The sequence below is a fragment of the Didymella exigua genome, assembly GCF_010094145.1.
Source record: "Didymella exigua CBS 183.55 unplaced genomic scaffold M421scaffold_13, whole genome shotgun sequence".
In the NCBI taxonomy this organism is placed as follows: Eukaryota; Fungi; Ascomycota; class Dothideomycetes; order Pleosporales; family Didymellaceae; genus Didymella; species Didymella exigua.
In genome coordinates, this window is record NW_022984787.1 from 579,148 (window position 1) to 597,471 (window position 18,324).

Sequence of the window (18,324 nt, forward strand, 5' to 3'; positions counted from 1 at the left end):
CAAAACAATGAGTAACGTGGTGAAATGGTATCAGTCTATTCATCAGAGTTATCAAGTATCTATGTGATACGTCCCGTATGCCAAACGCCATGCCCAAAGTAAAGGAATCATAGGTATCATATACAATAACAGCGCCGTTCAACAGCGAGCTGTTCACCACCAGTCACCCTGGTCGTGCATAGCAGCAGCGACCTTGCGGAAGCCAGCGACGTTTGCACCGCCGACGAGGGACGGGAACTCGCCCTCGGCAGGGGTGATGTACTCCTTAGCGGTCTCGAGGCAGTTGTCAAAGCAGTCCTTCATGATCTTCTTGAGCTTGTTGTCAACCTCCTCGTACGTCCAGGACAGGCGCTGCGAGTTCTGCGCCATCTCGAGGCCGGAGACGGCGACACCGCCGGCGTTGGCGGCCTTGCCGGGCGCGTACCAGATGGCCTCGCCCTTGTTCTCCTTGCGGTGGGCCTCGAAGACGTCAATGGCCTCCTGGGTGCAGCCCATGTTGGAGCCCTCGGCGATGAACTTGGCGCCAGCCTCGATGAGAGCCTTGGCCTCCTCCTCGGAGACCTCGTTCTGGGTCGCTGAGGGCAGAGCAATGTCGACCTTGCCAACCTCCTTCCAGGGGCGGGCACCTTCGATGTACTTGAAGCTGTGGTTCTCGAGAGCGGAGAGAGCCTTGCGCTGGAGCTTGAGGGTAGCAATCTTCTCGATGTCGTCAGGCGTGAAGCCCTTATCGCCTTCGGCGAGAAGAGCACCCTTGGAGTCGGACAGAGAGACAACGATACCGCCGAGCTCGATGATCTTGAGGGCAGCGTACTGCGCAACGTTGCCGGATCCGGACAGAGCAACGCGCTTGCCCTTGAACGACTCCTTGCCGCCGCTGGCGTATGTGATCATATGCTCAACGTAGTACACGAGACCGAAACCGGTGGCCTCGGGACGGATGAGAGAGCCTCCCCATGAGCCACCCTTGCCGGTGAGGACACCCTCCCAGCGGTTGCGCTCGGCCCTGTATGTGCCAAAGAGGTATCCAATCTCACGACCACCGACGCCGATATCGCCCGCGGGAACATCTGTGTCGGCACCTGTCATTTACGTAAGTGCATGTTCATTGGAAGCTCGACGCGACCGCGCATCTCGGCAGAGGTTCCAACGGCCTGGACAAGATAAGGCTAGCAACAGCCCGCTCATTCCTGTTGGCCAACTGCCAGATACGCGGTATGCGGGACCGTTGAATGAAGGGTACCACGCCGCGCACATGCGCGACGCGTGCAGTGAGTGTAAGACTTACCGATGTGTTTGTTGAGCTCCCTCATGAAGGACACGCAGAACTTGCGGATCTCGTTGTCGGACTTGCCCTTGGGGTCGAAGTCGGCACCACCCTTGCCACCACCCATGTTCAGGCCGGTCAGAGCATTCTTGAAGACCTGCTCGAAGCCAAGGAACTTCAAGATGGAGAGGTTGACAGTGGGGTGGAAACGGAGACCGCCTTTGTAGGGACCGAGAGCAGAGTTGAATTGCACGCGGTAGCCCTTGTTGACCTGGCACTCGCCCTTGTCGTTCTCCCAGACAACACGGAACTGGATGATGCGCTCGGGGACGGAGGCAACCTCAAGGGCCTTCTTGTACTCGGGGTTCTTCTGGAAGAGAGATGAGGACTCGAGGGTGGAGACGAGCTCTGTGGGGAATTAGTATCAGGCGATCGATTCAATTGAACATCTCAGTGAAGTGAGGTTCTGTTGTTGACGGTGGTACATACCCTTGCGGGCCTGCTCGAATTCGGGCTCGTGAGACATCTTGAATTGAGGTAGTGTGGTGTTGATTGAAGTTAAGCTCGTGAAGTTAATCGGAGCAAGTTGGATGTCGAAGAGATGGCAGGCTAAAGTGAGAGGATAGCTGTATATATACGCCCAGTCTAGGGTCTACCTGGAGCTCCAAGATTCGGCGGGGTGAGCTTGCCGTGACGGTCCAAAAAACAAAGACTCGATTTGAAAACGTCAGTGGCCGCCATATCGTGCGCGGAGCAGCGTTCCCAGTGGTGAATGGCTGTTCTCGCTGCACTGTGCTATGCTGCTACTCGTTTCCATGGTGTACTCTGACAGAGATAAGGAGTGCGCAGCCAATCAGAAGTATCGCGGGGGCGAACGCGTCAAGATACCGCGCGGGCTCCGGCCACTTAGTGCTAGCCGCGCGATGTAATTCTTGGTCGTCATCCACAGGCGAGACGCACCAGAACCGTGGCAGAACGTCTGCCGGTTTCGGGCGCACACGGCGCGGTGTCGGGCGCTCTTACGTTGTGGATCAGGGTTCCGTGGGGCACTTATTTTGGTGGGGTGTTTTCACGTGAAATGTCGGACCGGATTGTGCTGCGGTCAGACTGCACGCGACAGTAGCATTTCAAGCACCGGCATCGCCGTGGTCTTGCGCAGTGTCCTGCATGCGTTTGCAAAGTTTGTAGCCTGATGCTGCCATGACATGCCACTCTGCAGCCTTTCCGCAGGTACTGGAGCCTTGCAACCCCCACGCATGTGTTTCTCCGTCCTCCACATTACGGGCAGTCTGTGGGGTCCCAATCTGGACGCGAAATTCACCGTTAGCTCGAGTAAAGGATGTTAAGTAGACGGCCGCCGAGATCGCACGCTCTACCATGGATGCGTGGGTTTGACAGCTGTCAAGAGGACTTACCGGTAACCAGATACTCGTCCAGACCGTCCATCATCTTCATGTCGCCGTCCTCAATCTCGAATCCTCCGATCTGCGAATTCTCGACGATGCGCTCCTTCTTAACGCTCTTGGGCAACGGCACGTAGCCATGCTGCAGACTCCAGCGGACTAGCAGTTGGCCCTATAGTGTATTAGCACAGCCAAACGTTTGAATTTCCTCTGACATTGGCAAATCTTCTGCCGGTGCGGTTGATGGGATACTCACTATTGTCATGTCAGCAGGAACAGGTCAAATCAAGGAATAAACATACCAGGGGTGCATGAGTACTTCTTTGAGAGAGATACTATCTTGGGATGCTTCATCTTCAGGGCCCGAACAAGCGGTGCATAAGCCTCGACCATAATGTTGTTCTGCTGGCAGAAGGACGCAATGTCCGTCCGTGTATTGAATGGATGCACCTCGATCTGATTGACGGCTGGTGCAATCCTGGGTTTCGAATCGAGAAGCTCTTGCAGCTGGAGTCGTTAGTTCGACATGTTCGCTGCAGTGGTTTGAGCCAATGGCTGCGTGCCCCGAGCGCCTGCGAAATATCCCACAGGACCACTCAAGGTCAATTACTTGTGCAAGAGATCGATGTGTGGTTACACAACAACTCCGGGATTCTCGCTATCCGGCGCAAAGATCACTGCTGGGATGCGAACGGAGGAATTGAAAAGGTAGACTTACATGCTTGACGCCGTAATTAGATACACCTCCGATCCTCACCTCGCCGTCGTCAATAGCGTCCTCCACAGCTTTCCAGCTCTCAAGTCGTGCTTTCTTGCCACCATAGGGCGAATGCAGGAGGAATAAATCGATGTAACCAAGTCCGCATTCTTTGACTGACTTTTTGATCGCTTTGCGAGCTGTGCCATATGATGAGTTGGACGCTAATTTGGAAGTGAAGTGGATGTCCTCTCGCTCGAGGTAATCGACGTTGTCGTCGCTGGACAAGAAGTCTAGAACTGCCTTGCCGCTCTCCTTTTCATTGTGGTACATCTGCGCGCTGTCCACTCTGCAAAGACATCAATGGCCATACAAATGCAGGGGCAATACGATGAACCTACCCACGATATCCAGACTGCCGGTGTCAGCATTGTTAGCATAGGTACGGGATTTAGGCCGAGAAAAGAAGGAAGCATACCGCTAGCGCCCATCGAACCGCTTGGTAGGTTTCCTTTCCCGAAGTCAGGTAGACACCAAGGTGGATTGTGGGCATGGAGAGCCCATTGGCGAGCTGCAGATGGTCAATTAATGGAGGCGCTCGACCACCACCGGCACTCGCGACGGACCTTTGTGCGCGAAGCCAATGAAAACGTAGTTTCTGCCATCTTGGTAGGATTCTCGTATCGCGTCGTGCAGTGCAGTGCAGATGATGATGTGCGATTCAGCGGAGGAACAGCCACGATGTTGACAAGTGACGTGCTGCATGGACATGCTCGGCGCCAACGTCGGCGATCTGAGTCATTACATCATACTCGCTTGCACCTGGCGTCCGCCCCGTATGGAGGGGAACATTCCCGTGCATGCACACGACTCTACACATGCACGTCTTATGGCAGTGCTACGCTGGAAAAGTCTACGCACCCTGCCCAGCTGGACAGAACCACGACGCGTTCATGCATAAAAGCAACGAACCACATGAGGCTGAGCGAGCCATAGCGTCCGGTGACTAGTGCCGGGAGCAGAGCATTCGACAGCGGAATTGCTTCTTCTGCTAGCAAGTCGCGCCGACTCGCCGACCAACTGTTGTGCTGAAAGAGCGTGGGAATTGGAATGACTGAGTCGAGTGCAACGTGTGCAGCCTCGTGGTGGTGTTTGATCGCCGAGCACACGGTCTGCATTGAGTTGCACACGATTCCCGCAACCTGGAAGAGACGGCGGTGCAGCAGTAGTACACTGTTTCGTGCCTGAACCTCTGCAATGGGCCAACTGTCGCTGCCGCAACCGCCGTAATGGGTTCGTGCTACCGCGGGCACCAAGTTGATTTACCCTTTGTGGGCGTAGGCGTTTGAGGCGCCTGTCAGTTCTGGCTCCTGGATGACAAAGTCGCTGCAGGCTGATGTTCGTCTCGACGCCTTGAGCCTGGCCCTCGATGCGCCTGGGCGGAGCGGCGGCTCTGGCCTCCGCTGCTGCATCAGACGGCAGGACTGAGGATCGTCATTACAAGCAGCCGACCAGCAGAGGGCAGATTAGCGGCCTGCGATCAGCGTCAACGGGTGCTGCAGCGTGGTATGAGGGTGATCACTTCGTGGTTGCTTCGGTCGCAGGGTCATGCTACAGCGCTTTGGCGCGCCGGCGCTAGAGGAGTTCTGCACTGCGATTGTCAACACGAGTCGCGTACGAACCGTGGGAGCGCATCTGCAAAGCCACACATCAAGCGCTCGCGGTATGCCCGTCCGCCGAGGGGCCGCGGCGACCTATTGGCTCGGCCCGGCCTTGTGGGCTCAATGCAGCCGAACGGTAGCTCGACTTGATCTCCTCTGGGATAATTCCAAACTGCGTCAACTGCGGGCTTCAATAAAAATCTCCTGGAGGCTTGGGGCGGCGGCCACCGAGCCGCGCCCTGCACATCCATTAGCCTCATGTCTTGCGCTCACCACAGGCACCGAGCTATAAATCCCCTACAACGCTTACTAGCTGCACTCATCTCGCCAACGCCGAATAGCAGCACGGGGTCCCTCCGCACATCTACTTCGCTGTCGTCATTGACTCCCTTTCTGAGTATTGCACGTGGACCCTGAGACTCTAAACTCCAGCTCCTGCCCGGAACACTAGCTACAGCTTGACGATCCGTCTCTCGGGTTTTGCGACTGTTACAGTAAGCCTGGTAGGTTGCAAGCAGTTGACATAAATCTGGCGTTCCCGCCCCGCCCACCAACCATTTGCTAACAACGTCCGTTCCTGCAGTAGTCCCTTTCGCTCTCCATTCGCACTCCATTCGCTCTGACCATGGCGAACCTTCCTGGGTTCACCACCAATTTTCCTGCCGGCTATCCTACCATCCCACGGGCCTCGAATTTCGCCGGCGGTGCAAGCAACACGTCGTCAACAGAGTCCCCATCAGGCCAGAATGCAACCGCTGCGCCGCAATTCGACATCTTCGACTGGCATCCTGCGTACCAGAGCTGCCAGCGCTACTTTCTCGACCATGCCCAGCACGACAACACAGTCCAGGTCGTATCTGCGCTCATCAACATCTGCCTCCCGTTCCAATGGACGTCCCATCCTATTCTGAGTTCGGCAGGCCCGCTTCAACACTCATCTGGTCCTGCAGCATATACACAGTCGTGGCCCCGTCAAGGCCCCGTCCTCAACTCAAAAGGCCAGCCAACACCGGCATGGGTGTCGCTGATACCATTCATCAGGCGGCTGGTCATCACGGGAATGGATCAGGCGGCGGTCATGCATGGGTTCTTCGGCGACGACTGGAAGAAAGGGGTGGGTCCAGTGCACGAGTGCGAGAGGCGGAACTATCTGTTTGCAGCCAAGAGTGTCGGGTGGGCGAAAGTCAAGTGTCAATATGATATGTCTCCGCACGAGTCGGTCCCGTTCATGAAGCCCCTCCAAGACGTCCAGCTGGCGGAAATCGAGGGTGCTGAGAAGACCTGGAGTCAGTGGCTCGCAATGGAAGATTGGATGGTGGGGCCGCGGGCACCAGATGCGGATGATCGGTTTCCAGATGCTCGGCGCCGTGGATCCTGAGAGAATCAGATTTAGTGGATGGCGTTGCATGGTGTATGGGAACTGTCAGGGTTAACAGCTTCGCCGTGGGCGGGGGGAGGCGCCAGGGCGGAAGGAATTACAGGGGCCAGGGTTTAGCGACGATGCACCTGTGAGCTGCAGCTGCGATTTGAGTTGGCGTTACTTTTGGGTATCTGATGTAATATTGTGGGTACGACGAATAATGCACGCCGACATGTCCTAGGCGGAAAGCCTGCGCGATTCGAAAGAAGCAACCACATGTACCATACAGCGCCTTGTCCATACAATGCCACAAGTCCCGCATATGTTGTTCCTTGCTCCTACCAGGATATCACGCGTTCCTCCGGACAATTCGAATTTGTGTGATGTTCGTATGCACTCAGGACCGCACAGACCAGCATTCGGCTAATCTTGATTGCCCTCCAGCGCTCGCTGCAGCACCCTTCACCACACAACCCCGGCTAGCATCATTCATCATCCATACCTCTCTATCGTTGGATACATATTTAGCTGATACCCAGCCCCGGTCTTGCGGGCCGTCCGGCACCTAGTTGATGGATCATGGAGTCCATGGTCAAAGAATGGACGGTATTCCTTGACCGATGCTTGAATCAGCGCGTGCAGACCGACTTGTTCGATACTGCAACTGCACAACTGTACCGGAAGTCGCCTCTGCCCGGACGCAAGCTCGCTGCACTTCTTTTGAAGCCCCGGTCTCCAAATGCGAGCAGTGTGGACCCCCGCGTGATCATCTATCTCGAGCGCCTACTAGCGCTGAAGAAGGTCGACGCGTCAGACGCCCTGTCAGCAACGTTCTACTATTCCAAGGACCGACTGCACAAGACTGGTGACGACTCGTTAGAAAAACCGCCAAGATGGTGCAACTCGCCCGAGCTGGAGGAGCTTGTGTGCCATCGCCTTCAGAGAGCATTTGCCGCCGAGGAGCGCCCTGTGAATAACACAGAAGGGCTGCAAACGCTGATGGTCGTCACGAGATGGATGCAGGCTATGGTGACTTCTCACACCAGCAACACCATGATGCAGGTCATGACAGGTATCTCACAGCATCCACAGCAGCACTCTATCAATGTTCGTGAAGCCTTGGGCGTGCTTGTTGTTGGCCTCATTGAAAATTCGAAGATCCTGATGATCCTGAACCACTCCACAGCAAAAGGTGGGTATCTCACAGAAATGATGTGTACGTCCGCTTACCTGGACTAGATCTACGCAAGCGTTTGGCCCAATCGCTGGCATCGTTCGTACCGTTTTTGTCTCATAACTCCCTGGGCTCACAATCGTCACTGGAGATTGCCAATAGACTGGAGATGTCGCAGAAGCAACACGACCTCTACGAAAAGCCAGCGACAATCGACGGTATGCAAAGCGAGAACACAAACCTCGAGGTGGCTGCCCTGCAACTCGATGCGGTCATGGACCTGCCACTGGTATCCACAAGAGCTGGTCTCTACGTATTCTTCAATTCATTGGTATGTCCAGGAATTATTCATCAACTAGTGCTGACGCCTTCGCAGCTTGTTGCTCGTCCGCTTACAGATGAATTTACCATCATCAACTATTTGCATTCAAAATACAAGGTGTGCACCTCTATAACTGTGTAAAGCTTACACTCATCATCGGTAGATCGAGCCCCAAAACATGGCAACAGACCTGGTCACCGCTTCTTTCGATATCCTTGCGAATGCGATGTACCGCAGCGAGCCGATGTCAACTATGTTTTGCCTTAAATCGTTCTTGATAAACAAGGTCCCTGTACTGCTGTCGCAGCTTTCGGGATCGATCTTCCCATTGACACCGGAGATCAGCATCTCACAAGCCCTCAGCCACATTGATCCTAATGCTTTCCCGGCGTTTTCGCAGGGGTTCGATGACATCATGGGCGGCAACAGCTCGCTCTCTGATGTGAGGCAGGACTTCTTGAATGCTTGTGCTTTGCACGGACACATCACTACCGGCACTGTCGAGCGACTTCTTGGAGAACATCCAGTCCAGGGCCCACCAGCGAACAGATACGAGAAGAAAGCACTGCTGGACCAGTGTAAGAATAATTTCGATAAAGTCAACGCCTACATTGACGAGATGGAGAATCTTGACGGCAACGCGGGCGCCATTGTTGGTGCTGTCACTGAGGTGAGCAGTCAGCTTCGACCACCTAGCTAGCGCTGACCCTCCAGTTCATTGCGCATCTCTGTGAGACTCAAGTCACGATGCACTTGAAGCAAATCTGTAATCTTCTGTCGAAGAAGCCGCAGTGTCTGGACGTGATGTTGCAATTCACATCGCCAGCAAGCATCCTGCGTCCTCTTTGCGAATTCCTCGACGACTGGCACTACGACAATGACCAAGGTCGGTCTCTTGTAATCTTCTAACATACCCTGCTGACTCTTCAGGAGAATACCAACCCGTGTACGACGAGTTCGGGGCGATTCTTGTCCTGATCATGGCTTTTGTATACCGCTATGATCTCTCGCATGCTGATATTGGAATCAGTCAGGAATCGTTCATTGCGCGACTGATCCAGTACGGCAGCCACAGCATTGCCCCAGACGATCTGACAGACGACCAGGGTAAACACCTAGCCGGCTGGCTGAAGGGACTCTACGATTCTGGAAACGAAGGGCTCAGCAACGATGTGTTTGCTTCATGTCGCCCGCAGGACTTCTACCTGATAGTGCCGACGTTCTTCAGTCAGACCGTCATGGCGTGTTCGGCTGGTGTCTTGTCACACGAGACTGTGAAAGCCGGACTGGAATGTAAGAATTTTTTTGAATGCTGCGGCCGCAGGCTGACCAGTTGTACAGATCTCGGGGAGACATTCCTGTTGCCTTCGCTGATTGGAGGATTAAGCTGGATGGCCAGCCATGCTCTCAAACAAACGCACAACGATCTCGACGCCATGATGAAGATCTTCCACGATGCGATCCTCACAATGCCCTCAAGTGGAGACGCACAAGCCATGCACTCCACGATCATCGCGATGGTATCGAGCCGTCTGGAGAAGTGCTTTCGCACGCTGCAGCGACGCGACACGACTCGAACCAACATCGAGCCTCTGTTGCAGGCTATCAAACCTAACGCCCACTACGATCGCTCGGTGTATGCCTCGATCCGGGAGCTGGAGCAGTGGACAAACGCACCAAACAGCACTCTGAACACAGCCCTACGGCACACGGTGCAGCAACTGGCACAGTGGGCCTCTACTGCCGCCATCAACCCGAATCCGCCAAGCTACACGCATCGCCAGATATACGCGTCGTGCAGCACGCTTGGTGTGTACCAGACCGTGCGTGCAATCATAGACGAAGTCAGAGCACAGACGGAGGCTGGCAACGGCGCAGCTGCGTTGGATATTGGTGTGTCGATCATCTGCGCGCCGACCGTTGAAGACAGCCCCATACCGGTGGACTGGATAGGGAGCTCAATCCCTGCGCCGGCGCCGGCACGCAGCGGGATGAACCTGCGCGAGATGCTGAAGCACGTGTTCGACAACGCCGCGCCTCTGGTCGCGACAGATCCTTCGAGTGCAGAAGCAATCGCGCGCCTGCACCGACGCGTGGAGGCACAGCTCGCATCGATCGGCCAAGGAAGCCTTCAACCGCCGGTTCTAACACTCCCCAACGTGAGCATCAACGACATGCAAGCGCAGACAATCAACGACGACATCAGCAAAGCCATGGAGGACGCGGCGAATGCGTCTCTCACTAACGATCTCGACCTGCAGAGCATGGACAAGAAGGCGCTGGAGCAGAGCATGGAAGACCTGGCCGGCACAGGAGGGCTGGATCTGTCGAGCATGGGCATGGATGCTGGCGACGACCTGGCTGGCGACCTGACTGGCGAGATGAACGCCAACCTGGGCAGCCTCCCAGACCTCGACCTGAGCGACATGAACAGCATGGGCATGGACATGGACATGAACATGGGAGGGGGCGGTGACGACGACTGGGGGCTGGACTTTGACAACATGTAGAAGGCGTCGATGCATGGCTCAGACTGGCGTTGGTTATTCCAGGATACTGGGACAGCAGTGCTTGATTCAGATGCCGTGTTGAACAACGAACCCTGCGCGTGGTTCAAGTGAGTCTGTGGACAAGTGGATCCTCGGTGTGCACTGCTCCGGGTTCAAGTTCTCCGGAAAAGCAGACCTCGGCCGCGGGACCGGCAGCAACCCCAAGGTCAGCCTCCGGTCCACCCCCACACCCTCGACCTCGACAGCGCCGTCAGCCCTCAGCAGCCTCCTAATATGCACACAAGGCAATAACAGCCGACTCTCGATCGTAATGTCGACCCCGCGCATCTCTGTTCCTCGAATTGTTCCGCGTATCGAGGCGGCGCGGAGATGGATGAGCAGCAGCCAGTTGACGGCCAGGAGACCGAAGACGGCCATCTTCTTTCCGGGTGCGCCCACTCCGCCAGCACATGCATTGAGGATGCTGACAAGACGCAGGTCAGGGCGTGCAGCGCGTCGGCATGATCACGCCCTGGCTCGAAGCCTTCCCTCGCACCGCGAAGCCCATCCTCGAGGAAATCGACGCAACGCTCCGCCTCGCGCACACGCCGCTGACCCAAATCATCGCGAGCGGCACCAACGCCGAGCTCACGCATACGGAGAATGCGCAGCCCGCCATCATGGCCACCAGCATCCTGATCCTGCGCATCCTCGAGCACGAGTTTGGCTTCAAGACGACCGAGCGCGTCGACATCACCCTCGGGCACTCGCTGGGCGAATTCGCTGCCCTCGTCGCCGGCGGCTATCTCACCTTTCAGGACGCGCTGCGCATGGTGCGGCGCCGCGCCGAAGTGGCCAGCGAAGCCAGCCGGGCAGCCGTCGAGGCCGACGGCGGCGAGTTCGGCATGGTGGCCCTGGTCTGCGAGTCCGAGGAGCACATGAGCGCCTTGATCGCCGCAATCCACGAGTTCTTGCGCCTGGGCGGGAGCCGCAGCGATTCCAACGACGACCTGCCCGCCGTCCAGCAGGTCCTCATCGCGAACATCAACAGCAAGAACCAGATTGTGCTTAGCGGCAGCATCGCGCGCATCAACACCCTGCTGACGAACCTGCGACAGTTTGGCGGCCACGACCCACGCCACGTGCGACTGAAGAGCGACACCCCCTTCCACGGCCCGCTCATGAAACCCACCTACGAGACCGTCAAGCGCATGCTGTACCAGTCCAAGCCGGATGGGAGCGACATTGTGACCTGGCCGGGCGTCATGCCCTGCGTGTCCAACGTCACGGGCAAGCCGTACGAGAGCAAGGGCCAGCTCAAAGACCTGCTGGCACGGAGCTGCATCGAGACGGTGCAATGGTGGAAGAGCGTCAAGTACCTGCACGAGCAAGAGGGCGTCAAGCGGTACATTGGCATCGGGCCGGGCAAGGTGGGGCGCAACCTCGTCGGCAAGGAGGTCGGGATGAAAGGCGCCGTGAAAGGGGGCGGCGTGTGGGCAATCACAAGCCCGGGAGACATGGAGGAAGTCATGCGCGCGCTGGACGACACGGAAACGATTGAGGACTGAGCCGGACCTCCATCTACTATTCATACTGCCGGGGTGAGTAGCATCTAGCCTACGCGCCCTGCACGTTCAGCCCCGCGTCGACCTGGATCCGCATCCCCGTCATGCTCGCATTGCGGGCGAGCATCACAAACGCATCCACGCAGTCGGCCAGGTCCGTGTCCTTCTTCAGCACGGCCGCGTTTTTCAGCGCCTCGATGCGCTCCGCGCTGAACTTCCTGCCCCACTCCGTCAGCAGCAGGCCCGGCAGGACCGTGTTGACGCGGATCTTGGGCCCCATGGTCACGGCGAGGCATTTCACCAGGTGCAGCTGCGCGGCTTTGGTCACGCTGTACGGCATGCTCGAGCCGCCCTGGCTGATGGCCTGGGGGAGGTTAGCGGGCGATGGAGTTTGGAGACAGCAGGTATCGAGGGCAAAGCTGGAGCAGGTACTGAGGGCAAAGCTGGAGCAGGTACTGAGGGCAAAGCTGGAGCAGGTACTGAGGGCAAAGCTGGAGTAGGCATCGAGGGCAAAGCTGGAGCAGGTATTGAGGGCAAAGCTGGAGTAGACATCGAGGGCAGGAGGGGGTGAGGGAACAGCGAAGCAACGTACCGCTATCGAGCCAGTAGTGATCATCAAGCCTCCCTCAGGATTAGCATCAAAGGTGGGCTTCGCAGCGAGTAGCAGCGCACGCGGGACCTTGACGTTAGCGGCCCAGCACTGCTCAGCATCAGCATCAACAGAGCACACGTAGCAAGCCGAGGCGAGTGCAGCGTTGAAGCGCCAGCAGACAGACTGAAACAAAATCAAACATACCTTATCCCACTCCTCCTCGCTCATCCCCTCATGGTCTTTCCAATCGCAGAACCGAGTCCACCCCTGCACCACAGTCAGTTCGCGCCATCTTCATCTTCGCCCATCCCATGCCGGCGGAAAAAAACTCACCGCATTAGCAAGCACAATATCAATACCGCCCAGCATGTCAATCGTCTCCCTGACAGCCCTCCTCGCCTCGTCGGTATTGGTCATGTCCTGTCTCCACATCAGCCCTCTTTCCGAACGTGCTTTGAAATGGTGCAGACAGGACAGCCGTCGTCCACGTCTCAAACTTTGCAATCCTCCTTTTTTTCCATTCCATGGACAACTCACTTACCGCTTTGATCAACACAGCCTTAACACCCGCGGCTTTGCATTCGCGCTGCACGCTCTGCGCGGGCTCGAGGCGGTTGAAGTAGTTGATGGCGACGTTACATCCTTCTCTGGCAAAGGTGGTGGAGAGGAGCTCGCCGAGTCCGCTGCGCGATGTTAACATCTACCTGAAGACTTGTTGAGCGAGGTTCAAGGAGGACATGTCGGTCCAGGAACATGTTGATGTGTTTGGAGAAAGCAAGGAGAGGGTGGGGGCGCGTACGCTGAGCCGCCTGTCACCAGGACGTTGCGGCCTTTGAGCGAGTAGGGCATGGTTTGAGATCGCGCGGGCAGGGTATCAGGACAAGGATTAGGGAAGATTGGTTTTCAATCGAGAAGGTAAGCTGGCTGATTCGTAAATGTACTGCTGATGTATCTCGTGCGGCGTTGGACCCCGCAGTGCAGGTATGTAGCTAGATATGACCCGTTTGGGCCTCGGCACCACGTACAGATACTCCGAGCACATAACAACATGATCTTTACTATTGGTGGCCGTTCAAAAGGACGTGGAGAGGGTCTTCCGGCAACGCCATCGCAATGCAACATATACACAATCAACGAGACTACCAGTCGTCGCCCCAGCCCTCGATCTCGTCTTCCTTGGCCTTGGGCTCTTCCTTCTTGACCTCCTTCTTCGGTACGACGACCTTCCTCGCTGACCCCGTTGTACTCGTTCGCCCTGCAGCAGCCGGCCTCTTCGCTGTCGGTGACTTGGCCAAGCCCTTCGGCAGCGGTTTTGTCACGGCTTTCTTGGTGTTGTTCTGCGCGGCAAGCCACCCTGCGAAATCCGGCTCGCCTTTGTCGTCAAACGACGTTGTATTTGAGACTGCCGGTGTGCCCCACGGATCCTCTTCAGCTTTGTTTGTGTCGTTGCCGTCGCCGTCTGCGAAGCCGCCCCAGTCGCCGTCAAAGTCCTCTGCTTCGTCGTTGAATGCTTCCGCGGGATCCGGCGACTTGATGGTAGGCACGTTTGCGGAGCTCTTCGTAGTGTGGAGTTGCATGCCCGGCTTCGAAGCAAGTGGCACTGGGGGTTTGCTTGATGTTGTGGGAGGGACAGAGGACGATCTCTGATCAGCCGCACCATTCGTTGTTGAGCCAGACTCAATGGTGCCACTGGTGGATCCGAGCTTGTTGGTGAAGCTGGAGATGGCCCAGCCGGCCCAGCCGCCCTCGTTCGCCGGGGTGCCTATGCGTGGAGTGGCGCCGCTTCCAGCAGCAAGACCGGGTGATGGAAGGACTGTGTCGGGCATCGTGGCAGCGTGCTTCCGTATCCGAGTGATGTAGATGTCTACGCTCTTCTGCGCCTGATCGCGGATCAGCTTCTCTTTGTCGACCAGAGCCGGACACATGATCGGCAGGAGCTTGGTAGCACAGTCTTCCTCGCTGAAGAGGTCGGCTGTTGCGGCTAGTGCCAGGAGCGCAGCATTGCGGGCATGCACGAATGGATCGCGGAGTGAGCGTGCAAATGCTGCTGCCAGGACCTTTGCTCTGCTCTGGTGGTTGTTAGTAGTCCGCGTGTACGGATTCTACATGCAACTCACATTTACACCCAGATTGCGCGCAATCTTTCCCAGACAGATGGTCGTGTTGGTGCGGATACCGGGTTGCTCGTCGTTCGCTGTCTTTGCAAGGTGTCTCAGGAGCTCGCCGTTAACCACGCGATCAGAGAGCTTCGGCACTATTGTCAAAACAGCTCTCACCGTCTGTTCACGAACGACCGGTGCTATATCAGTGAAGCCAGTGACCTGTGGCGAAGTCAGCAGAGAAATACACAAGTCACTCATTCTGACCCACCATCTGAGGAAAGATCTTGTCGTTGACGAGCTTCTGCGGGAGGTGGTCGATCATCAGCGGCAGGTTGTCGAGCAAGCACACGCGAATCGCTCGGTCAGGATTCGCAAACAGGCGGACAACGACTGGGGTGATTTGCGTCTCGTACTCGTCGTCTGACAGCTTCTGCCCAATCTGCATGACGGTGCCAAAGACCTTGGCACCGCCGCCGCCAAACTCGACCGATTTGAGCAGCTCTGGCAGGACCTTCATCTTGAAGAAGTCGGCCGGGAAGTCGTCTGCCACCTGATCAAGCTTGCTGTCGACCGTCAGTGAACAGAAACACCCGCAAGCGTGTTTACGAACCCCAGCAACTCATTCCGCTCATCTTCCGCCTTTAGGCCCAGGTTATCGATATCCTCAGTGACTTGGATCAGAGGGGTCTGGAAGAAGCCTCCTATCCGCTTGCCCTGGTCCAGAAACTGGCTCACGCTCATTCGCGACTTGGGATTTGGGTTCAGCAGGCGCTTGTACGATTGGTGCATGCTCGGCGGAATGCTCTTCATCTGCGCCAGCTGGTCGCTGGTGCTGTAGCTGCCGTTGAAGCACTCGAAGATGAGAAGGCCGAAGTTGTAGGCGTCCACCGCATGGGTGGGGTTCTGCTTGATGACCTCCCACCCTGCTTTGGATATCTCCGGAGCCATGTACCGACCGGCGTCAGGAATCAGGCCGCCATATGTCGGCAAAATCGAGTCGTCCTCCTTTACAGAGCTCAGAGCGTCGAAGCCGCCCAACTTCCACTCCCCGCTCTCGCCGAAGAAGATCGAGGCGGGGCGAATGCAGCCGTGTATCGAGGAGGCGTCGGCATTGATAAACTTCAGGGTCATGGCAATGTTGTGTAGCCCCCATTTGGTGGTCTCTTCGGTGAGGCTCTTCCGCTTGACGTGCCAGCTCAGCGGTGTCAAGCGCTCGGTCGCAATGTAGATGTGGGATTCGCTCTGCGCTGGCTTAGCTGTAGATACTGCTAGGGTACTGTGCGCCCACCTCCTGTGTGTCGAGGACCTTCACCACGCCAGGATGTCGCAGGGTTCGCAGTTTCCGGAGGGCATTGCGCGCGAGGGGCAGGCGGGACTTGTTGGCGGTGATGTCAAAGGAGAAGATGCTGCACTTGGAGCCGTCGTCCTGGGAACAGTCAGCTTGGCAGTGGTGTTGCAGACATCAGGGCCATACTCGCTTTGTGCCGTTGTGCAATGTCCAGATGGAGTCGTCAACGTCTACGCGGTCGCCAAAGGTATAGCCCCAAGTCGGGTAGCCCTTTGATATCGCCGACGCGACGGCCGACTTGAGAAAGTCCATGACCACAGATACGGCACGTTGATGGTTTGTTGACCGCTCAAGTCGCAACTTCCATGTGGACAGATGCCCCACATTCGATGACGGGCAAGCGCGATGACCCCCGCGCGTCACCGAGACGCGTTTAACCACACCATGTCAGCCACAACAAGATTTTCAGCCCACAGCTCGTCGCCGCCATTCTCGGTACGTGCAGCACCCACGACCGCGCAGAGCACGAGACGAGCCATGGTAGAAAGGTTAGACGGTCAGTCAATGGTTCCCCTCCCGCAGAGGAAGCCTGGGGCGGAATGCTACCGAATGGCACGACGCACTGATGCACGCTCGAAATCACGTTTTCGGATTCAAGACGCGGAGCAGGCGCTGGCTGAGTTGTAGTTGTAGGTGTAGTTTAGATGGATCTTGTGTTGAAGACTCTTGAAGCAGGATCTGTGTTGAAGACTCTTGAAGCAGGATCTGTGTTGAAGACTCTTGAAGCAGGATCTGTGTTGAAGACTCTTGAAGCAGGATCTGTATAAAGACAGGTTGGTAAAATGTACACGGCTCATCGCCCTCGTGCAATCGCGGCGTCCCTCAGAATCTTGGCCACCTTGCTGTTCCCCTTCCCCCTCGCGCCGCCAGGATACGTGCTGGACTTGACGATGCCCACGCTTCCACAGGCGGCGCGGAACATCAGCTTCCCACCCACCGTGTCGTCGAGCGCAAGGCCAGGCGGCAGATGCTTACACACGACCCCCGTGTCGACGACGTCGTGCACGAGCAGCCGCTCCCCGTTCGGCAGGAGACACGACTTGTCGCCCAGGGCGCGCTGGACAGCGAGGATGTGCTGCATGTCCATGGTGGCGAAGTCGATGCAGCGGTCCTGCTTTGTGATCTTCGGGGCGTAGTCACGGGGTCCGTGGGATGAAGTGTACCACGCGGTAGGTTCGTTGTACTTGGCGGCAAGGCTAGATGGTTGTTCGTGCATGTCTCGGCCTTGCGTAGCAGGAGCCTGGCACGTCTCAAACCGCCTCTCTCTCAACACACGGACCAGCATAGCAGCGCCGGCATCGGCCAGTCTCTCAGTCAGCTCGGCCGTCGTCTCACGGGGCCCAATCTCTATCCCAGGAGCAGCCGTCTGCGCGAGCACGACGCCCTCGTCGAAGCGGGCCGGGTGCAGGGTCTGTACAGAGACGCCCGTGTAGGGTCTCCGCTTCAGGAGGGCGTGCTGGATGGGCGCGGAGCCGCGCAGGTCGGGCAGCAGAGAGGGGTGGACGTTCAGGCCGCCGTAGTGTGCTAGGTTCAGGATTCGCGGGGGCACGAGCAGGCCAAAGGACACGGCGATGACGAGGTTGTAGGAGAAGGGGGGCGTGAAGCCGGTGAAGGTGTCGAAGACGTGGGTGGGCAGGGACAGGGCGGCTGCAGTTTTGCTGAGGGGGACTGGGGTATGTCAGCGGATTGGGATGTGTCAGCGGATTGGGGTATGTGTTGTTTCCGTGTCAGTATAAGACTGTGTTGTTTCCGTGTCAGTGTAAGATGGAGTTGTTTCCATGTCAATACAAGACTGTGTTGTTTCCGTGTCAGTGTAAGATGGAGTTATTTCCATGTCAATACAAGACTGTGTTGTTTCCATGTCAATACAAGACTGTTGTTTCCGTGTCAAGGTAAGATGGAGTTGTTTACAAACACGGTCCCAGCATCACGCATGGAGAGAATTACCTTCGCGTAGAACCTTCAGTCCCCTGCCCGTCGCCTTGGCTGGGCGGTGAGCTACATGGATCTCGTCGATGAGGCCGGGCGTGTCCTGCCTCGCCTTGTCAAGGGCCAGCAAGCTCTTTACGCTGAACTCGTCGGAGCCGCAGAACAGGATGCGCAGGGGTGCATGCGTGACGGCGGCGGCAGAGCTGCAGCGGGCGTGGACGCGAGCACTGGAGACGAGCAACGAGCGCACAGCGGCCGGCAGCGTCCACAGCATGTCGAGGGAAAACACGTGTTCAGGGTGCCAGATGACGAGGCATCGACATACCTAGGGCACGGTGCTTGGCGGCGATGGGGTGGACCGACACCCCCGCGGAGTGGCACGTGACGTGCGGCGATCCATGGACGGCCGCTCAGACCC

At 57.0% G+C, this 18,324-nt stretch overlaps 8 protein-coding genes across 8 annotated transcripts; 3 read left to right on the plus strand and 5 right to left on the minus strand.

Annotated features, from left to right (window-relative positions):
* Positions 1-153: 153 nt before the first annotated feature.
* On the minus strand, positions 154-1,790 carry M421DRAFT_62399 (NADP-specific glutamate dehydrogenase; the record flags this gene model as incomplete). Its single annotated transcript, XM_033595963.1, has 3 exons — positions 154-1,079; positions 1,286-1,672; positions 1,754-1,790. 3 exons carry the CDS (start codon positions 1,788-1,790, stop codon positions 154-156), a joined length of 1,350 nt encoding a protein of 449 aa, XP_033448928.1.
* A 752-nt stretch (positions 1,791-2,542) lies between these two features.
* Positions 2,543-4,029, minus strand: M421DRAFT_62181 (putative aldo-keto reductase; the record flags this gene model as incomplete). Its single annotated transcript, XM_033595946.1, has 8 exons — positions 2,543-2,568; positions 2,680-2,839; positions 2,883-2,892; positions 2,966-3,174; positions 3,386-3,713; positions 3,766-3,779; positions 3,843-3,935; positions 3,991-4,029. 8 exons carry the CDS (start codon positions 4,027-4,029, stop codon positions 2,543-2,545), a joined length of 879 nt encoding a protein of 292 aa, XP_033448929.1.
* Positions 4,030-5,221: 1,192 nt separating this feature from the next.
* M421DRAFT_420570 (uncharacterized protein) lies at positions 5,222-6,706 on the plus strand. The gene is made up of 2 exons (XM_033592527.1): positions 5,222-5,528; positions 5,609-6,706. Exon 2 carries the CDS (start codon positions 5,651-5,653, stop codon positions 6,401-6,403), a length of 753 nt encoding a protein of 250 aa, XP_033448930.1. The 5' UTR covers positions 5,222-5,528; positions 5,609-5,650; the 3' UTR covers positions 6,404-6,706.
* Positions 6,707-6,964: 258 nt separating this feature from the next.
* M421DRAFT_62380 (Med5-domain-containing protein) lies at positions 6,965-10,391 on the plus strand (the record flags this gene model as incomplete). Its single annotated transcript, XM_033595959.1, has 7 exons — positions 6,965-7,577; positions 7,625-7,890; positions 7,936-7,998; positions 8,045-8,551; positions 8,596-8,767; positions 8,812-9,174; positions 9,223-10,391. 7 exons carry the CDS (start codon positions 6,965-6,967, stop codon positions 10,389-10,391), a joined length of 3,153 nt encoding a protein of 1,050 aa, XP_033448931.1.
* A 310-nt stretch (positions 10,392-10,701) lies between these two features.
* M421DRAFT_62289 (malonyl-CoA-acyl carrier protein transacylase) lies at positions 10,702-11,938 on the plus strand (the record flags this gene model as incomplete). Its single annotated transcript, XM_033595955.1, has 2 exons — positions 10,702-10,819; positions 10,869-11,938. 2 exons carry the CDS (start codon positions 10,702-10,704, stop codon positions 11,936-11,938), a joined length of 1,188 nt encoding a protein of 395 aa, XP_033448932.1.
* Positions 11,811-13,457, minus strand: M421DRAFT_420575 (short chain dehydrogenase/reductase). Its single transcript, XM_033592528.1, has 6 exons — positions 13,327-13,457; positions 13,069-13,210; positions 12,861-12,947; positions 12,732-12,794; positions 12,528-12,635; positions 11,811-12,299 (listed from the first exon to the last, which is right to left on the minus strand). The coding sequence occupies exons 1-6, from the start codon at positions 13,374-13,376 to the stop codon at positions 11,988-11,990; spliced, it is 762 nt and encodes a 253-aa protein (XP_033448933.1). The 5' UTR covers positions 13,377-13,457; the 3' UTR covers positions 11,811-11,987.
* Positions 13,458-13,666: 209 nt separating this feature from the next.
* Positions 13,667-16,229, minus strand: M421DRAFT_100968 (ARM repeat-containing protein; the record flags this gene model as incomplete). The annotated part of the gene is made up of 6 exons (XM_033586581.1): positions 13,667-14,596; positions 14,645-14,848; positions 14,898-15,192; positions 15,240-15,871; positions 15,918-16,055; positions 16,104-16,229. 6 exons carry the CDS (start codon positions 16,227-16,229, stop codon positions 13,667-13,669), a joined length of 2,325 nt encoding a protein of 774 aa, XP_033448934.1.
* A 361-nt stretch (positions 16,230-16,590) lies between these two features.
* Positions 16,591-18,315, minus strand: M421DRAFT_420578 (methionyl-tRNA formyltransferase). The gene is made up of 3 exons (XM_033592529.1): positions 17,925-18,315; positions 16,661-17,645; positions 16,591-16,633 (listed from the first exon to the last, which is right to left on the minus strand). Exons 1-2 carry the CDS (start codon positions 18,178-18,180, stop codon positions 16,771-16,773), a joined length of 1,131 nt encoding a protein of 376 aa, XP_033448935.1. The 5' UTR covers positions 18,181-18,315; the 3' UTR covers positions 16,591-16,633; positions 16,661-16,770.
* Between the last annotated feature and the right edge of the window lie 9 nt (positions 18,316-18,324).